The sequence below is a fragment of the Parasteatoda tepidariorum genome, chromosome 8 (genome assembly GCF_043381705.1).
Source record: "Parasteatoda tepidariorum isolate YZ-2023 chromosome 8, CAS_Ptep_4.0, whole genome shotgun sequence".
Lineage (NCBI taxonomy): Eukaryota > Metazoa > Arthropoda > Arachnida > Araneae > Theridiidae > Parasteatoda > Parasteatoda tepidariorum.
The window spans coordinates 34,260,888-34,283,580 of NC_092211.1; the positions used below are offsets into that span (position 1 = coordinate 34,260,888).

At 30.0% G+C, this 22,693-nt stretch overlaps 1 protein-coding gene across 1 annotated transcript in view; it reads right to left on the minus strand.

Annotated features, from left to right (window-relative positions):
* Nucleotides 1-22,693, minus strand: part of LOC107441526 (cell adhesion molecule Dscam1) — a 406,695-nt gene that overhangs the window by 225,081 nt on the left and 158,921 nt on the right. Inside the window, exon 8 of the mRNA XM_043043535.2 lies at nucleotides 6,163-6,537. Coding sequence (XP_042899469.2) covers nucleotides 6,163-6,537 — 375 coding nt within the window. The remainder of the gene's footprint in view (nucleotides 1-6,162; nucleotides 6,538-22,693) is intronic.

The window sequence follows — 22,693 nt, forward strand, 5'->3', positions numbered from 1 at the left end:
TTTACGGTAGCACAGTTTAACGAGGACCAATACCGCACACCCTCGGTCCCTACGCAGACTGATCCAAGTGGTCACCCACCCGCACACTGACCGCAGTCAGTGATGCTTGACTTCGGTGATCTGCTGGGAACCGTGTCTTATCGATCAGTCCACTGCGGGACGAAAAACTCTTTGAAAATGTTATTGTTTGAAAGGAAGGTAAAAATTACCGCATCTTAGGGTGTTGGTACTTTTTACTGCAAAATAAATTTTTACCGGAACATGTTACGAAAGAAAAATCTGATGCATTGTAATTTTTACAGTGTAATTACAGTAAATCCTTCGATTTAAATGAATACTACTGTAAAAATTGCAGTACATACGGTAGACTTAACTGTTAAATGGATTTTGTGGATGAGGCAACTAAAGTGCCGGTACTTTATATCGTAGTTTGTTCCGGAATTTTTTGCTGAGTAAAAGTTTTTAAAAAGTTTTAAAAACTAACTAATTTATTTCAAAGAAAGTATACTAATCCTTAATTATATCTTTAATTGTTCTTCTTTAATTATTTCATTTATTTATCCAAGAACATTTTCAACAAAACGGAAAACGTTAGTTTTGAGAATTGAAGAATTTAATCAAAAATCTGAAAAAAGTTGAGATATAAAAAGCTGCTACTTTATAAAAGAAATTAATCCGGATTTTTTTATGGTGTGGTTTTGGCACAACCTCCTTCTTTTAGAGCATAACACGTCTTTACTCGTTATTAAACTAAACGCTGTAAGTTAAAGGCTGAGACAATTGCATATTATTGAAAATTTCAGCTTTTGAATGCCGTGTTGTCAACAATCATACTTAATACAACCTTCCATTAAAGTGATCTTGATAATCACACATACTATAGTAAACAATACAAAACAAAAATATAGTTTGATACCAAAGTGTATAGTGCACACCAAATCATTGCATCATTGTATTTATTTTACGTATAATTGAGAAAAGATATTGGAGAATAAAAATGTGGCTGTTACTAAAATATTGGAAATATATCATGCTTTAAAGAGGGATCTCAAATAGATTTCCAATGATAAATGGAGAAACGTCCGATTCTAACTGTCAGTGACATATAACCCTGTGAGCTTCCTAAAGGAATCAAGATTAATAAATTGAAGTATTTTGGGAATTTTTTCTCAATATTATGTTCCGTTTTATTGGTTGTCGAATTCCAGACATTGTATTTATCCGATTTATGAAAAAAAATACGTAAGTCCTACTATTTCTTAGAAGCTTTCTGTTCTATCAAAAATATTTCATCTTACGTTACTTAGGATTTGGGTTGCTTAGATTGACTCTTTCTTCGAAAAACATGCTTTATAAAGCATATATATAGTAGAGATATATATAAATTTTATCAGAAAGTCGAAAATAGGTACGTTTACTCGAAACTCAGAACCCGAGGAAATATAGATATTATACTCTAATATCCAATATCCATTTCATAAAAATATATGATATTGAAATTTTATCCACTCGTATGATTCAGAAAACATTAATTAACGAAATCATTCCTTTATTAACGAAACCAAGATTAAGTTTCACTTTCTATATTTGAATAGAGCAGTGGAAAATATTATTTTTTTAAACGAAAATAATTATATTAATTAATTAAATAACTGAGAATAATATGAAAAGAAAGCCAAAAACTGAAATAAAAGTAATTCAATTAATTCAAAAAATTTCTGTCATTCCATATTAAAATTCTAATTAAAGAATTTCATTTCAATAAGAAAGGATAAAGTATTTGTAAACACATATTAATTGAATTATGAAAATAACACCTTTCAATAAAAGTTTCGAAAAACTAATTAAAAGTAGAATTGCAAGTAAAATTAAGGCATTTTACTTATTCAAAATTTTTTTCATGTAGAGATATTTAAATAGATTTTCATAATTATTTAACTTCAATCAATATGACACTATTTGAGAAATGTGTTTAGTTGTTCACTAACATTCACTCAAAAAATAACATTTACTCAAAACATTAACATTCACTCAACTAATAACGTACACTCAAAAAATAACATTTCACTCAAAACTTAACATTCACTCAAAACTTAACATTCACTCAAAAAATAACATTTAGGAGTATAGTTTGTCTTGCAGACACGCAGTTAGAATGTTTTGAGTAACCTATAAGAAATAATATAACTACTTTTTATTAATGTATATAGTACCCATTTGCTTCGTTGTAATCGATTTCATCTCATTGCAGTAATAATATGTAAAGTTCTGTATAAAAGAGAACAGAATAAAATGGGGTATTTGGATACAGATATTAGCAACATTTGTTTGCATTTTGAGCTAATTAATCGGAATTGTACACTTACAAACTTAACGCTTCCAATATTGTGCTATAAAAAAAACTGATTGAGATAAATATTTTGATATTCTATGAGGAAATAATGCCCAAATTTTTTCATTGAGTAACCTTCAAAAGGTGTTAGAAAAATTAATATAAGGAATGATATTATTAGACTCAAAAGCGACTTTAGGTTAATAGATATAATATTAATTCAGTTAACACCAATCAATTTCCTCCCTTTAGCAAATATGTTAAAATTTTTATTTGAATAAAATCAAGAGATCATTGCGTTTTGCTTAAAGTACAGAATAAACTATTATCAAATGCAACACTATTTTTGAAATTAATATCTGAAATTCTGATGCTTTTTATATTTCATCAGCAATGACAGCTTGCCAGAGCAGTCCCAACTTGTGGCTTTCTTCAGGACCGATCAGACACTGGGATTTTCCATCTATTGATGGCCATGGTTTTCACGTTTGCAATATTTAAATCATTGAATAACTCATAAAATTAATTGATATTTATTATTAAAGAAATATTTTTTAAATCCGATGAAAACCATTGTTTTTACTTTCTTGTTCACTGAGAGAGAAAAGTGTGGTTACTGTATTTCTGGTTCTATGGGAAAACAAAATCGGTAACTTTTTACCGAAGCGGTTTAACAATGATTTTGGAAAAATTAACAATAAAGTATATTCCTTTACCATAAAAAGGATTTTCACCATAAGTGTAGTAGCAAATGAGTTAAAAGTTGGTAGCATTTGGTAACTTTATCGTTATACTTTAGAGCAGGGCATTAAAAACACTTTTTCGGTAATATTTTCTTTTAAGCTTTGTAATTATTACTAAATGAATGGTTAGGTCTCGTGGTGATGGAACCTGTAGGAAGAGTATCAAAAGTCACAGAATGCGAATCAAACTAAGAGATACTGATTTTTTCCTTTAAGAAATAAAATAAAGATAATAGGGGAGAAGTAACTGAATCATTTTACCGTAAAATATTACACCGTAATAATTTCAGTAATCTTAACTATAAATATTCAGTGATTTTACGGTAATCATTATTGAAAAATTATTTTTGTTGCGCAACAAGTTTCAGTAAAATTGGATTTTTTGATAAGAAATACCGATACCCTGAATGCCGGTACTTTTTATCATATTTCGATCCAGAATTTTTTACAGTGTTGGCTCGAGACAATATTCAAATTCATCTATTTATGATAAATATATTATTGTGCTGCTTTTTTTTGCAACTGAGTATAAAGCAAATAAAAATTATTTTTGAGGTTATATTTTTCCCAGATAGTTGTACAAAATCAAATTTCCTCCCCTTTTTTCCTTACGTTGAGAAAAAAACGTATTTTCTGAAGGCTAATGTACGTAGTTTTAATTAGAAAATAAATATTTTTTAAAGGGTAACGTTGATTTAAGTCCAAAAAGTGTTTCTTGACTGGCGTAATGCTAAATTGTGTAATCTTAAAAAGGTATTACAAAAGCAATTTCGATTTGAATCGTCCAAAAAAGATTCGAACAAATAGTGAAGGTTATTAAAAAGAATACAGCTAACGCATTTAATTGGAATGATAATATCTTTAAGTGATACTATTTAGAAACAATATCTTCTCTCTCAAAAAAAGAATTAGAAATAATAATAAAAAACAATCAGAGCAAGTTTTAATGATATTAGCAATTAGTTTTAATGATATTACAAAATAACTATTTTATTTAAAAGTGTAACAAACTGTTTCCAAAAGCATTATAAAAAGTTTTAATATCTCAGCAACATTTAAGACATTGAATAACTCATAAAAATATTTTACTATTCAAGAAGAAATGTTTAAGCACTATTTTTGTCTTTCATATACCCAGTATAGAATGTGGTAAATACACTTTATCTCTTCATTTCGGAAATACCCTATGCTATGAAACTTTTATGAGCTTTCTTACTAAGATATATAATGTTAGTCATTTATTCCATTCATAAAAATCAACATTTTACGGCTGAAAACAAACAGTTTTGAACACTTTTCTTGAAAAATGGAATAGCTTCGGGATAATATTCCAATTTCACCATTTATGATACATATACTATTTGTTTTTTCCTTTTCACGCAAAAACAAACGTTTTGTGCTGCCTCACACTTCAGCTGGGTGAAAAGCAAATAAAAAATTGCTTTTGAGGTTCACTTATTGCCAGATAGCTGGACAAGAGCCAGAACTGTTTCATCTTTGTGCGTTGGTTAAAGTACAAAAAAGTGTTTCTTGAAGGATGGCAATTGTTATATCTTTCCCGGAAATAATGAAAAACTGGATGGGGAGAGAGAAGTATAACGTTCTCTTTTCAAGTTTCTTTCAGTTCAGAGAAGAAAGAAAAAGGATCCCCTTTTTAAGATATTTGCTACGATTCGTTGACTCTAACGCTATATTTAACAAATTCCGTACCATTGTTGGAGTGGCTGACGCCTTTTATTGCGCTAATTTCAATTCTGAAGGAAAAGTTTTTAGAGTGTTCAAAAAATATGAAAGATATTTGTAACTTTTAAATAAATTGTGCTTGACTACAATGGCAAAACGAGTTCTGGAATGCATTAGTTGGCGATAATGGCCTCATAAATTTAACAATAACTTTCACTCTGAGCCCTGGTTTTGGCAAGAACATTATTTTAAAATCAATGTTGACAACTTCAAAAATGGTCATTTTTTCTAGTTAAAACCCACACTCTAAAAGTGATTGCTTCGCTATTCCTATAGTATACTTTTTTGGTAAACCTTTCCTTAAACTCTGTAAAACAGATTGTTTTAAAACATGAGATCAGTTTTAAAATATTATTTATTAAAAACTAATAAATACATTACATTAATAAATATATTTTTGGGCAAAATACCTGCTAATATAATAGATTATATTTTTCACTGTCAGCACGCATGGAATTTTACTGTGTAGCGTTCAGCGCCTACGAGCCCAGGAACTTCGAAAAGTGCTTATCTGAGTGCCTTACTCAAAATTACCCGCAATATTAGATATCACTTTCCAATACGAGAAACATACTGTTGGGGTAAATTAAACGAGCTCCAGTACCATCATTAGAGTTGTCCATTAAATTAAACGGATAGTTCCATTCTGCGAGTAAAGTTCAATCTAACGTTAAAATACCGTCTTTGAGAAAAAATCTTTACTTGAGTAGCTGTCATTGGCTGTTAGAGAGCCCTTTTCGAAAAAGTTCAAACTTGTACTCTCACAATGTACTGGACCCAACAGAAATGATACTGAATCAGTATCAACATAATGGTAATTTAAAACTCGAAATAAAACCCTACATATAATTTTGAAATTTAGTAAGGCACCATATTTATAAATTTTCTATATTTAGTCAGCTTTTATTTTCTTTTACAAGGTAGGTACCTGAGGTGTCACCTGGTGAATGGGTAGATTTAGTTCCTTTAGAGAGTCATTTTATGTTTGAAAACAATCTATAAAATTTATTTCATCTATTTCAAAGTCAATTAAGTTATAAAGTATATACACAACTAGTCATTGAAATTGCTACACCAGGAACGAATGCAAATAACAGAATGATATTTATTCGGCCCATAGATTTTAGTTGGAAGAATAAGAGATTAGATTTTCAGGATATTTAGAGGTTCAAGAGGTTTATCCTATCCAGAGGAATCAGTACTCAGGACAGCCTTTCCTGGCAACAGTAACAGCAGTTATTCTCCTGCGCATCGAGTCGAATAGATGCATGTAGCTTCAACATTATGCGACAATTAATCGATCGTCGTGACTAGCGAGTGGTGGCTTGCCAGTCATTCGGCAACCATCGACCAGGCATTTTCAATTAGTGACAGATCAGGACAACGAGCTGGCCAGGAGGACAAGCGAACATTTTCTGTGTCAAGGAAGGTCAGGACAATGCGGGCAACATACGGTCTTGCATTGTCCTGCTGAAACGTAGCGTTGCAGAGGCCTCGAAGAAAAGGCAGAGCAACTGGCCCTAACACATCAGAAATGTAATGGCTGCTGTTCAAAGTGCCGGTAATGCGAACAACAGATGATCGAGACGTGCATCCAATGGGACCCCATACCACTACTCCAGGTGATGGGCGAGTATGACGATGTCGAGTGCAAGCTGCCAATGGGCGCTCTCCACAATGTCGCCAAGCACGGATGCGGCCATCAGACGAATACAGGTTCTATATACATCATGTATATAGAACCTGTATTCGTCTGAAAACACGAAGTCATGGTATTCCTGCTTCCAGGTTCGTCGTTGATCACACCATTGGAGGCGCTCCTGCTTGTGATGCAGTGTCATGGGTAGCCGAAACCTTGGTCACCGTGCTGACAGTCCATGCTGCTGCAAACGCCGTCGAACTGTTCGTGCAAACACTTGTCTTGCAAATGACCCCATTTGTTGACTCAGGGTTCGTGACGTAGCAGTATGGTCCCTAAAGGTCACGTGAATAACGTGTTTGTCTTTTTCGCTGTTAGAGATGGGGGTCGCTGCACGGCGTTCCATATGACCCATGAACCCATCGATTCCATATTCTGCTAACAGTCATGGGATCTCGACCAACGCCAGCAGCAATACTTCGGTACGATAAACCGCAATTCCGGTAGGCTGCAATTCGACCTCGATCAAGCTCAGACAAGTGCTGGTAGGCATTTCTCCTTCTCACCCGAGGCATAACAAAGCCTTTTTTACCCATGATCGACGCTCAAATTCAATTTCTGTATGAGAAACTTACTCTCCAATCTCTTCTTTTAAACACATTGTTGGTGTCACTACCACCACCTGCTTTGTATGAACGCGCTGATAAACTGATCATTTGCATACCACAACATGCTTTATCCGTCCTGCAAATTCCATGTTCGTGGTGTGTCGCCTTCCTGGTGTAACAATTTTAATGGCCAATAGTGTAGTAAATTTATTAATTTATAAAGTTTCACTTTTTTTCATTAAATAAGTCATTAAGTTCTTCTCGTCTGACAAACAGAATGTTATGTTAGCTGTAAAAGTTCTCTTTAATTCAAAAGTATTTCACCTGTATCGGAAACGTAAATCTTTACGTTTTAAAATTATATTTAATGACTAGAATAAAAACTTCATTTTTAGAAGCGACTTTCAAATGCGCTTGATAACTCTGCATACTTAACAAGTATTCATTAGAAAACATTTTTAATATATAAATTCACTTTATTGTTATTTTAAGTATATAAAAAGGCATCATTCCAACTTAATTTTTTTATCTCCAATTCAACATTCTTTTTTCTGTTCCTTTTTTTGCGGTTCGTTGCAAAATTCTTCTACGGAAACATATATTTCCAAACACTTAAACTTTCCAAATACTTAAACTCCACAACAAAAACGAAAATGACAAAATTTGTATACATATTACTTTTCATGAATGCTAAGTTTGTAAAAATTCTCACTGATTTTCGAGTAACACATTTGGGCACATTACTTGTTAACGTTTACTTGATTTAGTTTGGTTTATTTCTATTTCAATTGCAAATTTAACAGTGAAATTGTATACAATATATAAGTATATTTTTTAAATAAATCCTGATTGACCTAAGACTCGATAGATAATTTTGTTAAAATTAATGATTTTTCACTTGTATAGTCATTAAAACTATAAATTAAAGACAATACTTGTATAAAACGAAATGGTTCATAAATATTTCAAAAATGTAAAAGAAGGGAATTCCGCTTAATTTTCACATATAAGCAATCACAATAAACTTATCCAATATTAAATGCAACATTTTTATGAAATAAAATAGCGAATAAAACTGAAATAGAAAATTAAATGCTAATGGAAAGTTTATAAAAGGGAAGTAAGGAGAAAGTTTAAAACAAAAGACTTACACTAAAGCAAAATACGTTTACAGAAATATGTTTCATTTCTTAAAAAATTTCTCATTTTAAAATTTTATTTTCTCATTTCTCAAGATTTAAAACAGATCACACTTATACTCTTTTTTTAAGTTTATTATAAAACTGTTCAGATAAAAAATTTATAATAATATTAGTATGGTTCATTTAAGAAAGTTAGAACAGGTTAGTTAAAATATCATTTTTCTTTCATATTATTTTTTTAATATCCAAACTATTTTAAATCAATATAACTATAAATAAAATAACTGACTAAAAATAAAATTTTAAAATTAATTAAACTTTAATTTATGGATCAATAAATTAATTTAAGCGCTGCTACTATTTCAAATATTAATGAGATTAATATTAATCATTGTTTAAAAAGTCAGAAAAGCAATAAAACGAAATTCTATAGTAAGAGAAATCTTAGAATTAATTATTTTTGAAAGGGCATGAATAAAACTAATTATTTGGGAAATAAAATAATTACATTTTTAGTTTTATTCATTTCTATTTTTAGTAAATTCAACGTTTATTTTATCTAAAATTTAAATCCGAAACTTACTCACATAAGTTTAAAGGATGCAGCGAGTCGGGTTAATGCCAAAAAGCGCAAATATTAAATAGAATTGTAAAGAAAATTTAAAAGCACATTGAAACAACACTATAAAAAATTTAAGTCCATTGTCACTAATTATTATAATCCATTTAATGGCTTCATTTTAAAAACGATTCTTTAAAAAACGATTCACATTTTTAGTAGTATAATCGCACAAAATCATTAAAACAGTTATTATTATGTCAATTCTGTATCTTCTTTGGGCGATAACTAAAGTTCAGTACATAAAAATGTTTTTCATTTATCTCAACACAAAAAAATGGTAGCAACTATACTGCAAAATTTTTACCAGTGTAAGATATAAAAAATAACAATCAGTATACTGACTTTTAAGTATATTACTTAAGTATATTACGGTACTAATTTAAATCAGTATACTGACGGTAACAGATTACTCTAGAATTTTGCTTCTAGATTTAATTTTAAATTTTGACTCTAATTTGCATAGTTTTCTGATCTCGTTTTTAGAAACGATTGTAAGTACTAATTAAGGGTAGTGATAACACAGAACACAGAGTTATTCAAAATCTGAACTATATAATATACGAGTTATGAGATATAATAAAGCGAAAATTAATTGAATTATTTAGATCATCTGTTCTATTTAAAGTAAAAACTTAATCGGTTTATGTATGTAAAAAATTTAAATCAGTTTTTATTTAAGTTATCTATATATAAATATATAAAATTGAATGCCTGTCAACGTGTGTGCATCCTTTATAGAGTCCTAAATCATTTTACCAAAATCGATTAAACTTGGAATACCGATAGTTTTAATCAGAAGGAAGGTCACACTTTAGAACATTTTGAGATGAATCGTTCGGGCGGGATGAGCGAAAAACGAATTTTCTGATAGGTTAAACTTTAGCCATTGCTTTAAATTTAACTATAGACGATTCAAATTTTTAGATATTTTGAAGATAACACCAGTTATGTGATAATTTCTAGCTTATAGTTCTATTTGATAAAAAAAGTAGTTTATCGAAGATATTTAAGTACTTAATTATTTTCTATTAAATGCTTATGGCCAGCATTATAGGTGTGGGTATTCGTGGTTTTCTTGTTCTTGAAGTACAAGTACCCAATTGAATAGAAAAAAATAATATTTATGTATTTTAAGGCTAAATTAAAGGGAATGTGGAACTAATTCATTTAGGAGAAACGTAAAATATCGCCATATTATTATTGACGCTAATGATGCTTAGTTAATTTAGGTAATGTATGCATATTGAAATAAAAAAAAATAAGCTATGCACCAGAAAGCAAACGTAATGAAGTAAAGATATTTGTTTGTCTAGAAGAATCGTAGGAAATCGTCATACTATCATTGACGACAATGACGCTTAATTAATGTTGGTAACACGTTAATTGATTTAAATAAAAAAACATGTGTACTACAAAGAAAAAAATAATGGAGAAAAGAAACTTATTAATTTTGGGGAGCCATAAAAAATTTTAATATTATTACTGACTTTATTACTATATTAATATTAATAAAAAATTAAATACCCATAATGCTGTGAAATTTTACTCGACTAATTAACGCTGTCATAAATTATAATTATAGTTTACTACTGACTGAAATATGTACCACTGCTATAATTATTAATCCAGTTTTATTACGAATTCTACAACGAGTTTTTCGTAGCTTCAGAAAATATTTTTTTAGTGGTAGCAAATATGGTGTATTAATATTTTAATGAATTAGAATCAAAAGAACTTTACTATTTGAACTGAACTACCACGACCTATAAATATTTAACCAGTAAATTAAAGGTCAGATAGAGAAATGGTCATGCTCCAAAATCCTTATCAAGTTTTAATAAGAATTCTAGTTTTTTTTAAAAATTTTAGTCGGCTTTAGTTGGCTGCCACGGACAAAAGTATTTTCACAAAACTCAAACGTTTAAGGGTTATGTATTATGTAACAAATATACTAATATAGGTATAAAAGAATACATTGAAATAATTGGTGATTATTAAAACATCACAAATACTAAGCAGTTTTATTATTATTGTTTTTTAGCAGTTTCATTAAAGCATCACCAATGCTAAGCAGTTTATAGATGCCTCCGAAATAAGTGTTTCACGGCTCGCGGAAAGATTTTTGTAATGGAAAAAATTAAGTGATAGACGTAATTTTTGTCTATTATGAGTTGGCCGCAAGCAATAGCATCACGCCAAGTGAGTCTAAACACATTTTATCTTTATTTTATTAGGATGAAATGCAAAAATTGAGTTTTGCTCACTTCAATAACATAAGGCACCGAAAAAAAGAACAACAAATAATATTAAATATAAAAAATTAAAATTATTTTAGCTATATTAATTGAAAAACTTAGTGGATAAACCAAGTAAGTGACATCTTCACGGGTGAAAAAAGTTGTATCCGTAATTGTAACTATTTTATTACCAATTTATTAGAAGGCGGAACAAATAATTCTTTGCTTAATTTTATTTACCTCAGCCTAATTTGAAATAAAAATCATGCAAAGTATACTAAAAACTGATGTGGTTAGTGATGTTAAGATTAAAGTTAAGCTAAAAGCATTTCTGTTAAATTAAACATTCCCATCCTGAAGCTACCACATTTTGTTATTTTCTTTGATTCATAAATTGCTTAAAAATTTAATTTACCTAGTTCGTTCATCAAACACTCTAATTGTGTCGGCATATGCTTTTCAGTTTTTAACAATATTTCGTAGTGTTTCTCAATACTGATTAATTGATTCGTTAATTATTTTTTTATTCATCCGTACGAAGAAAGGGTATTCAGCTAGTAATTTATAAAATGAGAAATGTTTTTTTTATAATGAGAGATAATATCGTTCTTTCAACTTCAAAGTCTTTACTTAATTACTGCAGTCTGATTCTCCAAAACCATCCCAGTTTTAGTTTTTGTCAAGATCGTTTCCAACGCAAACACAGAAAATGTAATTAGAAGCTCGCCAAAGATTTAAACTCAGAGAAACCTGGCTAATCAGATTCGATTAGCACCGGAAATAAAACGTAAAATGCTCTCTCCTTTCGCCAAATATATGCTTCGTCGACTGTAAAGAAAGCATTTTTGGTAGATGGTTTTATACCAAGGAACGGATCACTCACGCCGAAGGTAACAACCTTTTTCAATCGACTCTCGCACCGTTAAACTAAGATTGTATCACTCCTCCGTGGAAGCGTTGGCGAAAAAAAATGTTCCGAGTTTAGCGTTGACTAGTTTTTTTCTTATCACATTTTGGAGACAAATGTCCTGGATTACCACCAGAGTTGGGGTAGTCAGCCGAAAGAATTTCGTGTTGCTACACGTCTGGTTTTTCCTCATTTTTCTCCGCCGACACATGGAATTCCGACATTTTGATCTTTGAATCTGAATCGAAAAATCCCCAGGATTGCTGTTGATATCGCGATGTGTCTGGGGAACTGAACGGAAAAATAATTCATGTAATATATTTTTATTTCTAGTAATGTGTGTCATTTTTAAAAGAATCTAATGTTTTCATTTTAAATATTTTTTTCTATTGTAGTTATATATATATATATATATATATAAGTTCAAAATGAAGATAAAACAAAGGAAAATTACAAACATATGAAGGGGAAAAAAAGGGGGGGAAGAAACATAATAAATATAAAAAAATTTAAAAAATGACGAACAATATGGGAGAAAAAAAGGATAAAATTTTTTTAAAAAATCCGGAAAATAAAAGATATAATCTTTCCATCAGCCCACACGATTATATCCGCAAAAAAGAATGCTTTCTGATATTGTATCAATATAGCCAAAGCAAAAAATATTAATACAATAGTGTGAGGAGCACTCAAAAAAGGTTTTTTACAAAAATTGCAACAAATAAAATAGAACACAATAAGTAAAAATAACACGTAAAAACAGAAAATAAAATAAAATAAAAAGAAAAAGCAGAATAAAACAAAATCTACAAAGCGAGTAGCGAATTCAAATGTACTTACATGAATGGGAAATTTTTCAAGAATGATTTAAAAAATATTTTCGTAACAAGATTGTCAGACTGCAAAATATGAAAACAAAAGCGCACATTGAGCGTAACTAGAGGAATTTTGTTTTAATGTTTGTATTAATGTTAATATATTAATGTTATAATTAATAATAACGTATATAATTAATGTTAATATATATATATATATATATATATTACTGCTTTTGGTGTTTATCAGGGATAAGTGATTATCAGTTTGATCTCTAATCTAGCGACAACGGCATGTTTAACAAGAATTAAAAATATTTAAGTTAATCATTTTGTTTAAACTGACTCGAGAAGAAACTAGACTTTCTTACTTGACTTGAAATTAGCAAAAGGGAAAATAGCCCAAGTTGTTTTTTTTTTTTAAAAAAAAATAAAAAAGTTGAATTTTAATAAAGGAACAAAATAATTTTCAATAAAGACGATTGCATTTTCGGTTTGTTTTCGGGAATATTTTAACTGATTTTTAAACCAATTTTGTTAAAAGCAAAATTAGTTTAGTAATAAAATGTACATTTAAATGGAAATGAAATGCCATACAAATTTAAATTTTCTAAGAGTTTTTAAGATTAAATAATGGACTAAGATAAATTCTATTGATTTATTTACTTTCCTAAATACACTTGAATTTAATGGCAATTCTTCTTGAAAATAAACAGGTTTGCATTTATTCATCGCAAAAGACATTGTTTGAAAATGTTTATAATGAAATCTCTGAAGATGCTTACCCAGATGTGAATTGAAATGCATAAAATCCTCATTGTTAGGTTGACTGTTTCAATTTAATCAAAACAGAATCTTATACTGAAACATTCCAGTTGTTTTATTTGCATAAACGGGGTATGAGAAAATTGATTTTCCATTCACAAACTTTTCGACAATGCTTGAAGCATGAGTGTGAAAATTTGGAAATTTATATTAAGATATCATCCATTGTTTTAAAGACTGGTTTTAAAGAAAAAAACAAATATTAATTGCATATTACTGTTTGTTTTCTCGGATAGTTGATTTGACAAAGATCTATACAATTAAGCTAAGAAATAGAGATTTAAAAATAAATGAAAAATAATAAATTAACTAACAATTTTGGATGTAGGGATTTTTATTGAACGTGTGTTTAACAATTGTTTACTTAATAAACAAATGTTTTTAGAGCAGTAAGGTGCTGAGATCTCTATGGTACTATGGAGCACTAAGGTGACCTTATCCTCCAAAGAGACGCAATCCTCCAAAGTTAATCCTCCAAATCGTTAATCCTCCAAAGAGATGCAATCTCTTAGATTTTACTTACTTCGCTTATAACAATATGTTCACCCTGCGGTGTACCATAGTTGTTGTAAAATTTGTAAATATATGTGACGAAAAAAGAAAGGCTTTGTTTTTTAAAAAGTACTCTTTTTATCCTTTCCCAAATTTTATGGACAATGACATAATAAAAAAATTAAAAGTTAAAAAAAGCTAAAATTAATAAAATAAAAAGTTTAAGTAAACGAAACAAATCAAATAAACTTCACGTAATCACGGAATTAAATTAAAATGTTAGGAAAAATTTCCCACATTTTATATTCTCCAAAAATTTAATGCAAAAAAATCAGGTTTTTATGTGTATATTCACCCTTCATNTATCTATATATATATATATATATATGTAGAGAGAGATACATACATAGATACCAACATATGATTATAAGTATAAGTCTAAATATTTATTATTAAAAGTTCGTGTTTAATTATTTAAGTAAGCTTTACTATCATGCAATGTAAAGAAAAAATGAAATTTCGCAAGCGATTCATTACTTTCTTTTTAATTTATATCCATTAAAAATGAATAATGTACTTTGTTAATTAGTCATAGATAAGTTTTTATCCAGAACTTTTGTTCTGGATAATTTGAAAGTGTGGAGAAAATTTCGTAAATATCAATGTGAAAGGTTTACTTAATTTTAAAGTGGATAGCGTTAAACTGAACAAAATACCATTACGTCAGTTCCGTATCTAACAATTGCAACACGCTTTGTTTTATTTTAGTTTAATACCTATTAATTAATACAACTATTAATGCATTTCAGTCTTGTTAAATCGAAATACTACTCATTTAATTATATGATATAGGACTTCAACTGCTATAAAAGGATATGAAAAGGATATGATTCAATAAAAAAAATTGAAAAAATGTCATTAAGAAAACAGGCAAAAGCTGAATTTTTTTTATCTAAAATATTTTTGAATTAAATGAACATTATAACAATTGATTCAATTAGTAACTCATTTTGTATAATAATCATGGTTTCCAGTAGAGCACCGTAATCAAGCATTGCTGTCAGTAAGCGGATGGATGACCACATTGATTAGCCTGCGAAGGTACCGAGGGTGAGCGCTATCGCTCCTCGTTTAACTGTTCTACCGTAAAGTACTTGACCTCGCTCGCAGTTCGTTGAGCTACCAAAGCAGGGGTGCCATCCCTTCTTCAGAGGATCAAAATTGCGATTGCATGTCTTCCGATGATCCTCAGGGATGCTTCCCAGATCGTTGCCAATAACCCATTGTTCAGATCTAGTGTGACGTACCTATCTACCTACCTATCTACCTACCTATAATAATCATTAAAATTACAAGCAAAAATTTGAAATTTTGACTTAAAATTTGAAACTGCGAAAATTTTAAAATATTAAATTTCAAATTTAATAAAAACTTTTAAAAATGTTTACATATTAAGAAAACAGGAATATTTTTGCACTATAGCAATATCCAATAATTAAACTATCCATTTTAAATCAATTTACTATTTTTCTTTTTTCATAAAAATCACTATGGCATCAAACCAAAATCTAATATATAATCTGAATTTTTGAGTTTTTTTTTAGAATAAAGTAACTTCCAAAAATACTTTTTCCTTGACAAACTCTTTATAAATTGGTGAAGGGACTGAAAAATAAAATCTCATAAAATGACATATGTCAGAAGAGCTAAACTTTTCATTTCATTCCTGTATTATCAACTCTAAACCGCAATAATAAGGAATAAAAATATAATTGCAAAAGTATGAAAAAAAAATATCTAGAGATTTTTCTGTCAGTTCAGTATTAAAGATAAAAGTCGAAGCGAGATGGGGACTTTATCTTCAGCAATGAAAAACTTTTGATATCGCAGACTTTGTAACAAAATCAATGTTCGGAGTTTTTCTTTTTTTCCAGCCAATAACTAGAGAAAACGCGCAGTACTCAATTTCTCTCGGGACCTCCGATTCACATGTTACATGTCATTTTAACTTTATTTTTTACTGAGATAAAAGATAGAAGTTGTATAGTTTCAAATAAGTCAGTTTTTCAAAGAAATCCTTGCAATTTAAAGCTACAGTTGAGTGTTGATATAAGACTTAAAGGAATGTTCTATTGATCATGAAACTTAAAAACTTAATTTCGATTATAAACTGTAGTGTAATAGCTCTCTTTTCCTTATTTACTTAATGCAAATTTATCCACTCAAATTTATTAAAACATTTTAGATTCTGTAAAGGTAAAATTTATTATTGTACCTTGATCACGTTCAGGTAATTACGTCGAAAGCTTTTCTAAGTTGTTGAAAATTTGGGGAAAAGCAGCGCCAGTAATTGTGATTATTTCGCGTATAGTTAACGCGAAACCCTTATAGTTAAAAGAATGTATTTCAGTAACATACTGTTATAAAACTCTGTCTTAATATTTAACTTAATAGCTATGACTACGAAATTTTCATAATAGTTAAGCAATTTTGAAACAAATATTCTCTGAAGATAACATTTCACTCAACTCAATTCAACTTTCATTTTGCGTTAAATAAGTAATTTTTGTCTGTCGATCCTTATGCAAAAACGTTACGTCGAAACTCTTATAACTCCAAAACCAATATGGTTAGGTCTTGAAATTTGTGCATCAACTGCAAGAAGTAATTTTAATTCAAAGCTGTTAAATTATTTTCAATTTACAATTAAATTTCTTTTTTACAGTTTTGAAACCGTATAGTTTTGTTTCTATGTTTTTACCATACTAGATGTAAACGGTTTCAAAACCATAAAGGTAAAAAATGTTTTTTACCCTAAACTTTACGGTTAACTGGATAGACAGACTGCTGCCGGTTATTTTACCATAATTTTAGAATATAACTTCTAGCAGTGTAGCATGATAAGTTTTTAAACACAGTTTTCTTATTTCAATTTGTACCTTTGACAAAAAGAAATTAATTGTAATTTTCCAAAATAATTAGTAACGAGACTAAAATCATTTTTAGAGATCTAATATCGGTATTCAAATTTGGTCCTAAAAATCATCGATATAATATTTGCACCAGTGATGCTTAACTAAATGTGGTATTAAAGGTACTGTTGTCGTTACAGGTGCTGTGGTAATAAGAAAATATTATGAAAGTATCGGTGTCTAATATGGGTTTTGTGGCAATCAGTGTTTTTTTCCCTCCGAAAGGATAAGTAAACTAGTATTACAATATTACACATGCATACCTAACGTTTAGTTACTTTTTGTCATCTGTTGCGTACTCTGTTGCGACTTTACACTACTAGATTTACCATAGAATAAGTTGGAAATTCCACGCACCATAAGAAATATTAACTTTACGCATACTACCATTTAACTTATTAAATTCAGAATTAACCATAACTCTCCCATGGTTACTATCTTCCTTATTTATTAGTTCTATTTCTGTTTCCATTATTTAAATTGATGGGGACATGTTTAAAAAGCTTAAGTATTACTATAAGGAACACAGGATTCCATACACCTTTAAAAATGCAAATTGGTGACTTCATCATCATACTTCATGACATTATTAACTTTGATTTTATTTATCCTAACAAAGGAAATCATTTATAAAAACGTACAATAAAACACTTTTTTTGTTGTTATCAGAGTGACAAGCTAGCAATTCGCACATATTATACAATCTTTTTTAAATCATATGAAAAAATCTTTCTTTGGCTTTTAGTGTGTGAACTAGTTGTCAAAGGGAATTCAAAAGTAAACAGTTAGTGTTTTCAAACGTGTGTGTATCAAATTTGGTGCGTATCGTTTAAGAATTGCAAATTTGTACACGGTTCAAGCATACATAAATATAAACTTTCTACTTTATTTATATAAATGAAACTCAGATTTAAATGGCAGAGTAAAATTAGTGTGTATTCTTACATAAATTCTTTCATAGAAATTAAATTTGGGCTCTAATTTAATTTAATTGTCATGTATACCTGATTAAACAATTTTTGGCTTTTCAAAAACAAGTTTAATCCTTCAGAAAAAAGAGTTTAGGAAAGAATGACATAAAGTACCTTATACCCTTCTTAATTGTTGACACTGATAAGCGACTAGATAAAATACAACAAAAGTTGAGCCTTCGGAAATGAATTCTAAAGCGCCTTGTAGGAGACATTTATCTCTTCTCTAGAGATGAGTTTAGTGCACTTAAAAAATGGCTATTTTCCCTTTGGATTTGGTAAATTTATGGCTCTAGATATTTTTTGAGTAGAGTAACTGAAAATGTAAGAATACCGTTTATCTTGTTTTTTGATTCCAACGTAAATTCGAATAAAAAGTTAAAGTTGAGTCTCTTATATAACAGGACTTTATTAATAAGTTATTATAAAATGTTTTTACCAGTTTATTCATAAATGAAATACAATGCTTCGAATTCACAATAAGTTAATATACTCGTAAATCATAAGCATTTTTACTTACAGACAAAACAGTAAAAATCCATTCATTTTCTGGGAGAAATACTTTTATTTTCAAAATGTAGATTTTGACAGAAATATTTTTAATAGTTAAGTACATTTTGGACAGTAGGGGAGAGTGGGGTCAATTGTAACAGGGTACGATTNACAATTGATGCCACTCTCCCCTACGCTTTTTTATAGCATTAATGTGCGAAAAATATTTCTGGTTAATTCGAACAATTTACGATAACACAGTCCTGCAAAAAATTTTGTTTGGTTTTTATTTGCAACATTTCTTTTGACAATAATTTTATTTTATTTAAACGCTGGGATAGGACATTTTACCCGTATTTTATCTAAGGGTATCAATATTCAGCTTCTTTCGCTTGTAATATCAAACTCAAACGAAAAGGCACGAAATCTTCTTGACCCAGCAGTTTGACAAACCCTTCTCTTAGAAAATCTCCTGATTCAACGAACCCATGCCTTAATATATAATATTTAAGTTGTTAAAAAATGCTAAAAAAATTCAATGGTAGAAAAATTCAACTAGTTCGCAGATATGAGACGCTCATTCTCTTCTCCTTAAATTTAGTTTATTAAATCGTAATGATGCATAAGCTCTTACAATACTAGAATTCAACTAGAATTTTTAGTTCAACTGATTGTTCTTTACTTGAAATATACACTCTTATTATCCAACGAAGTATTGGGAGCCATCTTGCGTGGGGTAAATTTCCATGATGTTTGTCGGCTAGACTATAGTCACATAAGACAGAAGATATTGCCAAGGAATTAATATAGATATTTTCGATCTGTATTTGAACATCAACATTAGGTAGAACATAAGTTATGGGAGGAAATTTTACCAGAGATTTTTGTTCACTATTATTTTCCAATAGGTCTGCTGATTTCTCGTGGTCTAAGCGTGATTTTGTCTTAGTATCGGGATAAGTGCCAAAGTGGAAGCTTATTTTTATGCAATATGCATTCAAGCCATTGAAAGAGACAATTTAGTTGGCGTTCTAAACATTTCATGACAGCGTTTTTAAAATCTGTATTGATATTTGTACCACTACAGTCAATAGCTTGCAAATTAGAATATCTATGTTTCTTGACATAATTAATTAAATTATTTGCAATACTACATTCCTACATGAAACGGAATGTGACATGGTATGACCTAAATATAAAGATTCTACCTTAGCAAGCAGGACATAATGCCTTTGTTTTTTGCTTCTTCTATAATATAATATTTTTCACCTTCTCTTGATAAAGAGTCCTTTCATGCTTACCATCGAAGTATAGTTCTGTTACATCATGTTTTAAGATTAAAAACTTTTGAGAAATGATATGTGATTACGTTGACAAGCTCTACGAATTTTGTTTTTATCAAAGATTAAAGAACTCTCATTTTCAGTAATAACATTAACATCTTTCAAAGCTACCAAGGCTACTGTAACAGCAGATCGATCCAATATCCGGTATTTGACGCAAGCATCAGATACTCTTATGAATTTAGTTACTTGCATTGGAGGAAGTCGTTGCTTGTTTTTCCGTTCCTTCTGTGTCAGGTGGTCCAGGTGTAGAAAATTGGAATTGACTACTTATAATCATTTTATCCATTTTTGCTCTAGTTACGGATTCAGTCAATTCATTTGCTTTTTTTTCTTCCCCTAAATTCCGTTTTTCCACACTTAAATTTTTTCACACTTCTTTGCATTTCTGTTACATCCACTTTGCCAATACACATTTTTTCTGACAGTTTTTTGATCGATTAAGAAAGATCGCTCTTTGGGGGGGAACTTCTTCCACCCTTTCACAATTACATTTTTGAAATCTATACATTTAAAGAATCTTATATCGAATATTTCTTTTACTGCTCCTTTTTTTAAAGAAACAAATCCAGTACTCTATAATGAAACTAAGAATTCCTTTTAGATTTAGAATATCAAATTTAATAAATAAAAATTTTTGTGATAGTCACAAATAAGTTGCAAATCGTGGTAATGGGAAATTGTAGGAATTGGTGCTCTTAACCAGTTTGCTTCGGTTTTTCACACTGCGATTTAGTTGATATCGGAAATACTAGGATATTTCCCAGAAAGTAGACATTATGTTATAGTGAACATATTACCATCTTATGACATCTTCTTAAGCAGCCAAAGCAAAATTGCAAAATTCTGATTGTGAGCCAAAAATTTGTTTAATTGTTTAATTTCCAGTTAGTTTAACTTTGCTCAAACTCATTATTTAGCAATAAGTTAATAAGTTCAATAAATATTTATTAAAAGTATACAAATGGAACGCTTAGAAAATTGTCTTACCCCGAAAACAGAAATGTTCGATCACAGAATGTATTTTCACAATAAAATAAATTTAAACGAAATTCATATTATTTTTGTGGTATCGCTATCTAGTGAGTAAATTTAACGAAACAACTGATTTTATTTCACTTATTATAAAATGCAGCTTTAAAATTGTACAAAACATGAATATTTTTTTTAAATAAACAAATAAATTATTCTATTACAATCAAAAAAATTCAACATTCTAGTGTAACAGTAAAACTCCAATGCTGGTAGAGGCCTAAAAAATTTTATAGAAGCATATCTTCTTTTAATTTATATGCTACCTACTGATATTACAAGGAAATTTTTGATGCTTGTAGTGACACATGCTTAAAAAAAGTTTTTTCGGTTCATCCTACAGTATAACACCAAGGCAACCTAATGACATGCAAGTGTATAACATGCAAGTACTGAAATTGCACAAATGTGAAATCACTCAAATGCAAAATTTATTCAAATGTGGAAATGGCATAAAGAGGGGAAAGTTAAATTACAAGCAATACTTGTAAATATTGAAAACTTGTAAATATCATACGACAAGAGGATACTGTTCCATAATATGTCTATTACTGGGGATATTTTACGTCTGCTCGATTATCACACTAACACAGTGTTTTAACCACAGTGCTGAGATTCCCAGTCACTGTTATAGCCATTATATAAAGCTTCCTAACTCTCCCTGGACTGGGGTGTATAACTAAGATGGTATCTGGAGGTGATTGATTCGAACTCTACCAGCAACTAATGAATATCTTTTCTGCACATTTCTCCGCCCCCATAATTTTTGAGACTGTGTATTTTGCTAAAAGATATGCATATAATTTTTCAATTTTGAATACATGGAGTTTTCAAATTCGACTATTCTTATTTAGGGCCTATCTTGACACATTTCCGCTCAATTTTGAGAAAGCTTTCTTTTCGGTATATAGGTCATCTATTTTCCACCATTTTGCTAGAATTTGATCTTGTAACCTTAATCTATGGATTTTTATTATTGACTGCTTCACGTGCAGTTTAAAAGAATTATATCATATTTCAGACTATCCTGACTGATGTATTTTCGATTTCTTTCTGGCAAGAAATCAGCTTGTTCGTTCTCAAATGTGCCACAGTTCCCAGGTATCCACTGGAACACAATACAACTCAACTTCTGCAAGTGCTCCTGAATATGGCAGATCTCATCCAAGGAAGGAGTGAAACCAAACAATTTGCTTGAATTGAAGTCTAGGAATCAGAAAGCAAAACCGCTTTAATGGATCTATTCCCAAGAGCCAAAAACTGAATCACCTCAACCTCTCCATCAAAGGCTGATCAGTATACTTCTATGGAAACATAAAATGAGAATACATTTTGGTTCCCTCCTAAATAGGCAGCCATAAAGCCATTGAAGTAGGAGCCATCCGTATAAATATGTGAGAACTCGGGCTCTGGGTAACTTGAACTATTGGTTTCCAAAATGCAACAACTTAAGACGTATGCATAGATACCACTCTTGAATAGCTTATTTTGAAGATACATATTTATTTCCATCTGTGATTCACTTAAGGAATTTATGAGTTCCTGTATAGTATTTGGGAGTTCTCCTTTTTTAATGGTGCGCCAGGTCTGGGTAGGATATCCTCTGAAGCAAGTTCTTAGTTGCCCAAGACTCTTCCAGTTATAACTTTGAGAACTCTTACATCTCTTTCTAAACAGTCGATCCACCGAATCCTTGGTCTTCCCTTTTTTGGGCTCCAGATCAGGTGTCCAGCCCATTTTAAACTTTAAACTGATATTAGGGAGTTTAAAAATTAATT